The following is a 12,826-nucleotide window of genomic DNA, read 5'->3' as shown; positions in this document are numbered from 1 at the left end:
CTAAATATATCCAAAAACTTTTTTTAATTATAATTTTTTATACAATTAAATTATAGTTATTAGACCTAGTTAAGTTAATGTGTATGTGAAGTATTACAAAATATTTACTGTCCAGACAACGCGACATATTTTTTCCTTTCAGATATTTATAATTTTCAGACTGAACATTTAGAGTTTTATAATAAGTTTATATAAAACTTCTACGAATATTAAAACAGAAAAACATATATATATATACGTTTAATTGATAAAATAAAAAAGTTCAATTGTACCCTTTCAAAAAAAGTATAGTACTTTTTATTTAATTAAAACAACTAAACCCACACTTTTTTCAGGAACTTCAGCCTGAAAAGTGTGCTGGCAACTGGGGATTGCAACCTGAAACTTTCAGGATTCCACCACATGCGTGTCGTGCAGGGTGGTGTGTTCAGTTTTGGCAAGGCAAACGACGTTCTTAACTTGTAAGTTGATGCTTAAATATGAATCGAGCTTATTTGAATTCCGTGTAAAAATTTTTGTCAAGTAAGTAGTATACAAGCTTATATATCTATTCAAATACTTTTATTATGTTACAGAGGGATTATGTTGAAAAAGTTTATAGGAATAAGCGACTCAAATTGCTCTTTTTCAAATCTCTATGGATACAGTGAAAGTGAGATAAGTTTACATGTTTATCTTACACTTAGCTTGGTGTAAATTAAAAATTAAGGTAAATTAAGGTTTTACCTATTTAGGTTACATAAAACAAGTTTTTTAAAGTTGTTTAAGTTGAGCAAATTAATAAAAAGTATTCAAAGTGCAAGTTGTGAGTAAAAACAGATTTTAGGAATTTATACCGAGCTCTGAACAACAAAAATGCTGAAAACAGAATTGAAATAGAAGAAGTTTTAAAGCATTCTTGGTTATCTACTAGTTTAAGCTTTTTAGAAAGTCACAACTTAAGTTTGGATTCGACTAAAGGTATTGATACTTTTGTATGTTGTTAAAATACAACTCTAAAATACGAAAACAAACTGTAAAGTCTTTTTAAATCAATCATTAAAGACATGCGACACTTATACTATTTGTAATATTTATGGTTTTACAAAAATAATTTAGTTTACTTCGTCTCATTTTGCAGTTTTACAAAACTAGCGATTTCACTGACTTTGTTTTGTCATAAAACAAGAGGTGTTTTGGCTTTATCAAAGTGAAATTTTACTACATAAACACCATAAACATATAAATTATATTTATAATTAACTGCTTTTATTAGCAAATTACATATTGTATATATGTGAATATAAACCAGTCAAACTACTTTATTTCATCCGTATGTAATACAACTAGTTCAAAAAATTACAGGATCAACCAAAAGTTTACATTTTAATCAAAGAAGGAATACTAAAACTCCGTCAATAGTCAACAATAAAACAAACCAATCAGAGACATCTAATATTCTACAAGCTCTTCAGAAGTTCACTTCTCAAAAACAAACAGAAGATTTCAAAGGAGAAAAGTACAAAACTTTAAACAAAATAAGTAAAGCAATAGACGACTTTAACAAAAACAAACTTCACACAAAAGACGTAAACACGCTTACTGTTGACAATACTCTGAAATGTAACAGCCGAACCACAAAAAGTGACTCAACAGTCGACAGTCAAGCTAACACTGCAAATTTGTTGCAAAAAAGCAAGCTAAGTATAAGTGAACTGGAAAAGTGCATTCAAAATTTGAAAAGCGCATCAGAAACCGACAAGGCATGTATGCTTCAAAGTCTTTCCGCCATTGAAAACTGCATTCGTGTAAATATTACAAACGGAAGTAACATCGACAGACAACTTCCAACTAGCAACAACGACAAAAGCTGTCGTTTTAGTGTAATTTCTTCACCGACAAGCTCTGATTTCAATTTAGCCAGCAGTGGCAATAAAAATCAGAATCGCGAAGAAAATGGTGATGAAGTTAAAAGAAATACATTTAAACCGAACACTCTATCTTTGACCAAAGTGACAAATAACGATTTCTCATCAAAACTGTCAGCTTGTAAGACGTCTGAACCCGGTAAAGAATCGAAAGAAGACAAGTTGGAAATCTGCAACGACCATGCGAAATCAAAGCGTCTGTCGGAGTTCATACATGCTCTAAATAGAGAAAGTAACAAAATACAGCCTGTGAATATAGGAAGCAAAATAACACCTGCACCATTAGACAGTCAATTAGTAAAACCGCCCAAAAACACTTCTTTGCAAAACAACAACACCATGTCTATAGATGAAATATTGGACTTATGCGAAGCGGCTGTTACTTTGCGAAATAACAGAAACAAACTGAATCGCGATTACCCGGCTGAAGGTAAAACAAACAACGGGAAAGTTGATTATTCAAATGACGTGTTTGAAAACGAACTGTGCTTAAACAGTGAAAATTTAGCGCATTCGCAAGTCTACCCGACAAGCAGAGCTCTTAAAGATGAAGTAAAACAAAGAGACCAGTATTCACTTAATTTGAGTACAATTTATTCTAACACGAGTGATAGATGTTTTAAACATACGCAAGTATCACGTGGTAAAACTAATAATGACAATGATGTTGTCTTAGCAAACACTGACTCAAAAAGAAAAAGTAGATCAAAAGGTTGTAAAAAAGATAAATGTAGCAAAGAATTGACTGTTGATGATCTAAAGATAAACTCTGTAAAAGAGTTACGTTATTTACTCGAGACTTATTATAAGAAGTATGAAGAAAACAAGAATTGTTCAAGTGTTTCGTCTGAAACTGATATTTCAAGTATTGCTTTAAATGAAAAAAATAAAAGGTCAAAGTCATTGATGAAAAAGGATGATATTAATTCAAATCAACTCGGGGACAAACGTTGCAACATTAGAATTATCGAGTCACGTAAGTAGTTTTTTTCGCACATTTTCAAAAGTTACAGTTATTTTGAATGATAAATATTTTACATATTCAGAACGTAAACAAAAAATATATTCAAATCCGTTAAGATTACTACAAAAATTGTTCAAATCTACTGTTTCACACCTGTATAAGTTTATATAAACCTGAAAACGATTGCTCATACTTATTTATTTTCGTCACTAAATTTTTAATTCAAAACCTGAACTTTTATACCACAATTGCGCTATCTTTGCATTTATTATAATTTATAAGCAAAACTGAATAATTATTTAAAAATTATTTAGATACTTTTCTCATCTTAACAACTAAATTTAAACATGTTTGTGAGTAGTTACACAGATATTTATATATGCTTTGACAGCTCAAAAGCAATTTAAGCACATAACTTTAAACATTATTTTATGATATACTTTTAGAGTCTTTTAAGTGCTCACTATTGTTAACAATGATCGTAAAATCTTTATTGTAAATTCCAATGGATGCCTAATAACGCCAGTTGTCTAAAAAATCAAAATTTACGCAAAATCAATAGATGATGTAACAATGAAACAAAATTGAACGGTAATTTTCAACTAAAATATCGAAACAATATTTTGTTTACTTTTTGTTTGTTTGTTCCATTGTCTCTGTTTTCCACAAAATTCTTTATGGCCGAGTTCGACTTTACATCAAAGGCGCCGGTGTTCGACCCGAAGACCGGCCAGCCGGTCAGCAAGTACAACAAGGACTTGCTCTTGCAAAAAACCACCATAAACCGCATCGAAGCCGACTACGTGCAAGAGAACAAGGCCAAAGTGAAGCAGTTTGAAAAGCAGGCGCCCGCCAAGAAGATGATCAACTACCTGTTGAACCCGAACTTCGGAAAGGTGCCGCACTACATCATAAAAGAGTGCAGGCTGGACGCGCAAACCAGCGTCGGGGGCCTGAAAAGGGAAGAGCTCGCTAAAATCGAAGAGGAAGAGGAGAAGGACTTCAACAAGAAGAGGAGGAAAAACGAGGGGGAAAGGAACTTTTTTACGAGGGAGGAGAAGCGGAAGATCGTGGTGTTCCTGGAGGAGTACAACAGGAAGATGTACGAGAAGTACATGCGCATGCCGGTGGTGATCGACACGCTGGGCCGGAGGAAAAGGAAGCAGGAGCTGGAGAACGTCATGGACGAGATAAGCTCGTGCGTCGTCCGGATGAAGTCGGACGACGTGGTGTTCAAGTCGGAATTCCCCGACACCGAGAATTCGCTGCTGTCGCTCGTTGACTTGTGATTGGCGCGATTTGTGGTGAACTGTTTGTCTTTGATGGTGAATTGTTGGTTTTCGTGTTTGAAAGACGTCAAACGGCAACTTGATTGTAATAAACCATCTTCAAAATATGATCCGTTTTTCGGCTTAAGAGTTTCTCAACGCTTTTTTTTTTTGAAGAAAGTACATTTGGTGTAAAAATTTTTTACCTAGTTATCATAAATGCACTCCACCGTGTGCAATGCATATTTTATTTTGTTTACAAGTTTGTAGATCTGATTGCTATTTTATTTGTTCTATTATTGTCACTAACAAATATAACGATTGATTACAATTTAATATTATTGACTTTAATACAAAAAATATATTTTATCAATGTAAAGCAACGAGTAATTAATATAAGACTGTATAACATAGTGTTTAAAATTGTATTTAAAGTTCAAGTTTTTTAAAGCAAAACGTGTAATTTTTACGTAGCTCAAAGTGGAACAACATTTTCAAATAACTATGTATTTAAAATACTGAGAACAAAATAATAAAGTTCTTTAAATGTAGCTGGTTTTTTTTAGTTGAAAGTTAAAAAAAAAAATTAAACATAAAGGAATTTTCATCACACAACTAAAACTTTCATTAACAAAATTTTCCTGTTGTGTTTATTTATTTAAATCTAGTAAAAAAAAAATTAAGGGCTAATTTTATCTTATTATAAATATGTTACTTGTAAAAAAATAGGCCTATTGCACAAAAAAAGCATCAAAAAGAACAATATAGTTCTAAATTTTGATTAGAATTTATGCACACTTATAAAACTAAGTTTTTTGAAAATAATTCTTATCTTTTAAATACTAATACTGCACTATTTATTTTACAGCAAAAAACAAACACTGTGATGTAATTTTTTGCTGCAAAATTTTAAGTATTTATTAGATTTATGTCGTAATATATTTAATTTTGAAAACCTATTTTTGTAAATTTAGCCAGATTGAAAATTACAAAAATTATCAACTTTTTTTATCATTTTTAAGTCATTCTGAACAAAAAACTGTTTTATTTGTATAAGTGTCTTTGAAAAAATAATAACAAACAGAATTCTTTACTAGCATAAACAGACCTTGTGCTTACTATATTTATAATATCTTATTCAAATATATTTTATTAATTCATTTAGCTTCTCTGAATTAGCATTTTTTATTAAAACCATTTTAGTAAACCTATTTTTTATAAATAGCTAAAATGCAGTAAATAACTAAAAAGTGGTAAATTATTTATCAAAGTTATCATTAAACTTTAAACAAGTTAATAAACCCTATTTGTCAAAAGAACAAACAAAAGGTAGGCTGAAAACTTATATCAACTGTGTCTTATTATTTAACTTGACAAACGTTATAAAAATACTCTTATTTATATTAAATTATTATATTTAACATATATATATAAACAACCAAACGTCTTTAATTTTCAAAAGTGATAATCTCATTAAGACCAAAATAGTAATGAAACATTTGTATAGTAATATAAAATAAATAAATAAAATAATATTTGTATAACTATTTTATATGACAGTTTTAACAAGCATTGAATATATTGGTTGACTAACTATGAATATATTTTCTACCCAGCAAAAATTTGAAGAAAATAAGTTTTAAAACTGAACCATTTAAACGTCCAAATAAGAAATTAACGCCACAATATCGATTTAATTTTAATGTAAAATAATGATTTATTAATTTAGGTAAAGGTCACTCAGAATTCGACACAAATGAAAGGGAGCAAACAAAATCGGTACCAGGTGAAGGAATTTTAACAAGAAAAGAAAAACGTAATAAGAAATCGTTTTGGAAAAGAGTTTTTAATAAAAATTCTAAATAAAGACGTTTGGTTGTTTAAATATACTTTAAAACAAATTTAAATTTTATTTTATTTTGTTAGTATTAAAAAGTTATTAGAACTTATACATTAGAGTTGATAAAATTTTATGTTTAATCAGGAGAGCAACATGTTCTATAGGTAGTTTATAAGTTAAATGATAGTATTTAAATTTGAAGAAATATTCATAAGATACCGACAAAAAATCACAATGATATTTATCAAAATCTCTTAATAATCAATAAACAAATAAATGAATTGAAGTCAACAGTCATTGCACTTTTAAATAAAACTAAAGCGGTAAACAAAAAAGCATAAATAATTCAATGGAGATAAAGACTTAAGTGAGGAAATGTAATAACTGATCTAAAATCAATTTCATGCACAAAAAAAAACAGTGTAATTTCATATCGACAAGGTAAGTAAAATAATTTTGAAGTAAATTTCACGTTAAAAATATAATCTCTATAACTTATGAAAATAATATAGAATTCTTTTGCGAATTTTATAAGAAAATTAACATAATAATACTGCAAATTAAAAAAAAATAATGCAAGCTTAGTTTATAATTACAATACAAAGTTGAAGCTAACTTACTGCATTAAAAAACAATTTTAAAAAATAAGTAAAAACAGCTGTTTTGATAAATAAAACTTTAACCTATATATATAAAATGTTAAAAATATACTCTTTATAACTAACTTTCCTCACTTTTGGTACAAACCCGCAAACAAAAACTCCCCTTCAAGCAACTCTAACCGAAAATTTCCCCGGCCCACCCGACCACCATTTCCGCCGTCTCGGCCGACTGCCCCAGCACGAAGGCGTGCTGGATTCCTTTTTGGCACAGGTGGACCCTCGCTCGACCCCCGTGCATCTCGGACACCTGCTCGTGCATTTCGCTCGTGCACCACTTGTCCGTCTTGCCGTAGTAAATTATCAGCTTGCCGGCGTGCCTCGCTACCAGCCGGTCGTCGCGCTCCGTTACCTGCGACCAATCGCGTTGTTTGTTAGTCACGTGGTTTGTTACGCGTGAGTAATTGTAAAGTAAGAGCAACTTTGAAAACTTCAATTTAGTAACATATCAAACAAGAGTTTTTTTTACTTAAATTAAGAGTTGTTTCTGAATAAACAAAATAACTTAAAATTTGAGCTTTAAGTAATAAAAAGTTTTTAACATTGTAATAAGTTTTAAAACATTAATAACAGAAACATATTTAATTAGAAAAACTATGATGTAAAGTAATACTTCCTACTCTAATTTAGGCTTATAAAACTTATTCATTTAATGTTATTGGATTTGTTTAATTAATTCTTTTTTTTTGTGTTAATTAAATGTAGCATACTATGAATACAATTACTAAAGCCAGTCACTCGTTAAAACTTGTAAATTAAATATATTTATTAAACCTTAAAGTATTTGTAATAGTAAAAAAAAAATTAAAATATATATTAAACTATTTTAAGTGTAAAGTTTAAACACTAATTAACTTTTTTTTCTAACCATTTTTTTATTATAATTATATTTGGTAAACTTACTTTGTTAACAGCAAAAATAGTATTAAAGTCTTTTTTTTTACATTTAAATAGACTAGTTTTACAAACTAAACTTACAAAGTTTCTTCCAGTTCAACAGACTTACTTTTCATCAGCCAGGTAAATTAATCATTTAAAAAAAATCATAAATTACTTATTACAATGAATAAAGAGTCACCTGAAGCATTTCTTCAAGGCCGAGAAACGAAACGCTGTTGGCCACTTCTGGGGTGAGCAAGTTCTTCTTGACTATTTCGTGCACGCACGAATCCTCAGTGTTCTGTTTGAAGTTTGACTGATTTCAACAATCGCACTTGAATTATTCAAAGCTTTTGACGGCTTAAAATTGGCATTCACCAGCTGAGCTTTGAATAATTCATGTTGCCTGATTAACGTTTTCTTCTAATTTAAAAATGCAAAGCTCAGGCGCAAATGAAATATTCGCACGGCAAACGTGTTTCATGATCTTTGCGAAAAACTGATGATGATTGATAACGCTAGTAGTTTTTAATAAACAACAAGTAAAATATTTACGATAACGGGCCACACAACATTCAAAACAACCATTTGGAAATAAGTGACTTGGTGCTTTAAAAAAATTACAATTACCTTTGTAAAATACAACTAAGCAATTTGACTAAATCAACAATGAATTTAGAAAAAAATAATAATAAAACTTATATAAAACAATTACTACTTTCATTACTCTAAGCAAGGGGTCGACAAGTTTGTGGCTGAAGAGACAAATACGGGCTGCAAAGCAAAATTCTGCAGCCAGCAATGTGCTTAAATAGTTTTTAAAACAATAAAAATAAAGGGTTTGATGATAAAAACTTACAATTAAGCTCTAAATTTATTATACAGTAAACACCAGAGTTTTATATTCGCTTACTATTTACCATTTTTAGTGTAAAACAGTACCGCTTTCTATTCATTACTACAGTAATTTTAGATAAGTGCGGCCCGCGAGTAATTTTTGAAGAAAAAATAGGCGGCTTATAAAAGGATGCTACACCCTGTTCTATGCTAATTTTTCTTTTTAATAAACCTACCTGGCATAGAGCCAAACGGCAAACTTACAAAATGTTCAATTTAAATCTTTTGTTCCAAACAAAACTGTTTAATCCCACCTTTAGCTTACTTTAAAACATTTCAAAATTAGAAAAAAACATTTTACTAAAATCAGGGTTCATGCGCGAAATTTTTCCATTTAGCCTGACTGAGACCAGCTTAGCCTGACATTTTTTCAAAGTAAGGAAAATCCCCTTTAGAAGTCATTTTAGGTGTTGGGGAGTCTTGATTATTACTATTGTAGTCTCCGACATTAACCAGCTTTATTTTGAGCTTTAAAACTCTGCAAAAAGCAACTCATAGCTTAGTTACAACTCAATAAAAAAAAAATAATTGTGAAAAAAGTGATTAACCCCCCTATTCCCTTAACATAACAAATTCAGTGGTAAGTTTTAAAATAAGTGTTATATCTAATGTAAAATTTTAATATATATTACTAAACACAACTGTTCTATTTAGTTAAGATCTAAGTAAAAACATATCCAGAAGATTTATATTTAAACGACGTGCATTGTTGTGTTTTATTAAATTTTAAAATGAAACGCTTACACGAGTATTAAAATTCAAACAAACAGCCAAGTTATTGAACTAAACTGTAGTTTTTTAATGAATTTTCATAATTTAGACGTATATAACCCACTCAAAACAAAACAATAAAGGTTCTTAAAAAATTTTAGAGATTCAATATAAGGTTTTAAGCACTTATTATTACAAATACTGACTGATTTTATCTTTAATAACTAAATCTTCATTTAGAAATAGATTCACATCTCAATTTCATCTTTAAAAGATTTGTCAATTTTTTTTAATCAAAGATTTTCAAGCATTTAAACTGAGATTCTCAAATTTTTAAATAAAAAAACTGATTAAGCCTGACGTTTTTTAACTTTTGTCAAAAAAACTGATTAAGCCTGACGCGCACGAACCCTGTAAAACATTCAAACCTTGACGAAGAAGGACAGGGTGTAGTTGAGGAGGCGGTCGGGGAGGTAGGAGACGGAGTAGGCGGTGAAGGGGAATGCCCACCTGGCGTACGTTAATAGCGGCGTCAATTTTCTTCCGTTAGGCGTCTCCCTCATCTTCTCTATGGTGGGAAACAGTAAAATGTTTTTGGTGATCTTGCTCTGCTCCTCCTTGGTGAGGAGGTCCATCAGGTGCAGGATCATGTAGCATCCTGAAGATTTGGTACATTAGTTGATGTACATGTGTTTTTCAAGTATACATTTTGTGTTGTATTGAAATTTTATTATGTAAAAATTACGAAAATAGGTCTTGTTAAGCTAATGTTCGCCAAGTCTTAATAAATGCTACTAAGGTTATTTTTATTATGTTGGTAGCATTAGAAAACTTTCAAGTTTTAAAAAATAAATTTATGTTATTCTATTACAAAATACAGAAAAATAATACTTTCACTAAATAAAATGTAGGCATTACTAAATTAACTTTATGGCTAAAAACAACTCCTCATAATTTTATGAAAAATAATTTAAAATATATTTATTAATTTTTATGAGCAAAAACGAAATATAACTTTAAGGTTATAATTTCTCAAACCTTACTCAAGTATAAAGCAATGACTTGCTTTGTAAAGAACTTTAAAATATAAACAAAAAAATACTTATTTAGAGTTTATGCTTGCATAACAATTAAGAAAATTTTAACTATACTAAAATAAAACTAAAAGTATTGCAAATTAAAATTACTACAATTCATTCAAGTTCTGAAAATAACTTAAAGCGAACCGTGAGAAATAAAATCAGTTAAGATACAAAAAAAATAACAAAATAATATTGTCAACTAAACGCTCTAACCAATAGAATGTCCGATAAGCACTACTCGTTCGAACGCGTCCAGAACCTCCTGCCTCAGGAACTCCACCTTGTGGCGAATCTGCGCCTCCAGCCCGCATTCCTCCAGTCCCGGATGTCGATGATCGCTTGAGGGGATTTTCGCGTGGCCGGTGTGGGACGCCCCCTTGACCACGACCCCCGTCCCTTCGCCCACCGCGGTTGCGAACCGCTCGTAGAACTTTATGCAGCCGGGATTCCCCGGTATGATGACGAAACAGGCTTTTGATTGGCTGATGTTGCCGGGGGTGAGGGTCATTGTTTGAATGGAGACTTTTGATTGGAAGGTTTTCAGCCAATCGAAAGTCAGCCTGGACATTTTGAAGGTGAGGAGATTTTAGTATTAATATACCGCTGTAGAAAATTTTAATAATAAATTTATTATTTATAACCATTAATAAAAAAAACTACAACAAAAATTAAATAACTCTATAAGGAACCATTCTACCGAATTTTTACAAACATATTAATGTGAATAATTAATGTATAAGTTTTTCATTATTACTACTATATAAAAACAATTTTGTAAATACTAAAGCTGGTTTAATAAATTATCAACGTTCAAATGTTTAAAACAAAATATTTAAACATAGTACTTGTATAGAGTTAAAATAAAAAAACTTATTTACTCAATATTTGTCGGAAAAAAAAAATAAACAGGTCTTGAACACTTTAAAAAAATCTTTAGTCAAATTACTGTGAATAAAAAATAAAAGTTTGACTATTTTAAAGTTTTGCAATATTTTATTCACGGACTGATACGCTTTATAATATAACAGAACTATACAACTTTAGTCATTAAATTTTACTAATTGTTTTCTAACATATATATATATATATATATATTAGTTAACTAATATTTCATGTTCAGGGTTGCCACACACTCAGGGAACTCAGGGAACTCAGGGAATCTCAGGGAATTTTCAAACTGTAGAAAATCTCAGGGAAACTCAGGGAAACTCAGGGAATTTTGGCATTTTTCTTTCAACTCAGGGAAACTCAGGGAAGTTTTGATTTTTTTTCTAAATTTCAGGGAAGTTTTTGAAAATCTCAGGGAATTTTTTTTCTAGATCTAGAATGAGGTTTAGTTAATCCAGTTTCAATATTTTGTTCAAAAGTAGTAATTTTTATTATTTAAGTGGTTATTTAGAATTTTTTTAGCCTTGCGGCTAGTTCTTCAATATTCTTAGTATTGACTTTGTAGTTTTTTAAAGTTTTAATTTTATATTTACTTAAGTAAAATCAAACAGTTTAGAGAAATGAAAGTTGTTGTTAACTATTCATTGAAAATTTCTAATAAACTTTTTATTTTTAGTTACTTATTTAGTTTAAAAAACACTATGTTGTACTATTAGTTCTTATTTTTTAAATAATTAAGTTATTTGTTATTTGTTTAAGCATTAATCAATACATTTTTACAATAATGTTAAACTTTTAAGTTTTATTTACTGCATTCAGAACAGTTGTTAGGAAAGACATACAAGTCATAATGAAGTTATTATGTATGCATTTAAGTGAGTTCTTCATGTGAAATTATTATTATAGTATAATTTAATTTTGTCAATATTAATGTCAAACAAATTAAACTTTATTCTTTTATGTAGAAAGTTAACTAACAAGTTTACACAAAGTTGTGCAAAAATTTAGTTTTTAATTTTTAATTGGTTTAAACCTTTTAAGATTGAGTTTTTGAAAACAGTTTTTTTCATAAATTTAATGCAGAAGCATACACATACAACCTTCCTTTCATTATTAAATAAGAAAAATGAGAATGAGGTATTAATATTTTGTGTTAGAAGAGAAATTTTTTTTTTAAGATTTGAAAAATACTCAGGGAAACTCAGGGAAATTTAAGGTTACTCAGGGAAATTTTTGGTCACTCAGGGAAGATTTTTTGGCTCAAAGAGTGGCAACCCTGATGTTATAAAAATTTGTCAGTTTTCTGCAAAAAATGTAAAGTAAAAATGCTTACCGTAAATAAAAAATCTTTAAATAAACAAATACCAAATTTCAAAAAATTTATAATAAATCAAAGCTTAGTTCGCAAGCTAAAACAGCTAAATTTTATTTTAAGGCAACAACTGTATATATTTATTGCATATTGTAGAAAAAGTTAACATAAAATGTTATGTGGCATTAAAATTTTGTTTTTCAAGGCACGAAAAATATATATTTTATTCTAAAACAATTCTACGTGACATAAAATTATTTTCAACGAGAAACTTAATTTTAACTTATATAACTTAATAAAAAGTTATATTATAAGGTTAAGCGGTATACTTTTAAAACTTTCAATTAATCATCATATAAGAAAAAGAGCTAATATAAGTTTTAATTGTTAACAACTAATAAGAATGAATCATCGGCTAT

At 29.5% G+C, this 12,826-nt stretch overlaps 1 protein-coding gene across 1 annotated transcript; it reads right to left on the bottom strand.

Moving 5' to 3' along the window:
- Positions 1-6,573: 6,573 nt before the first annotated feature.
- Positions 6,574-10,722, bottom strand: LOC145840556 (lipid droplet-associated hydrolase-like). Its single transcript, XM_082947856.1, has 4 exons — positions 10,421-10,722; positions 9,554-9,783; positions 7,717-7,818; positions 6,574-6,990 (listed from the first exon to the last, which is right to left on the bottom strand). The coding sequence occupies exons 1-4, from the start codon at positions 10,713-10,715 to the stop codon at positions 6,757-6,759; spliced, it is 861 nt and encodes a 286-aa protein (XP_082803982.1). The 5' UTR covers positions 10,716-10,722; the 3' UTR covers positions 6,574-6,756.
- Between the last annotated feature and the right edge of the window lie 2,104 nt (positions 10,723-12,826).

This window comes from Thalia democratica, chromosome 7 (assembly GCF_965202585.1).
Source record: "Thalia democratica chromosome 7, ktThaDemo2.hap1.1, whole genome shotgun sequence".
NCBI lineage: Eukaryota > Metazoa > Chordata > Thaliacea > Salpida > Salpidae > Thalia > Thalia democratica.
Note: the sequence above shows the minus strand (reverse complement) of the source record. Positions and strands in the feature narration are given on the sequence as shown.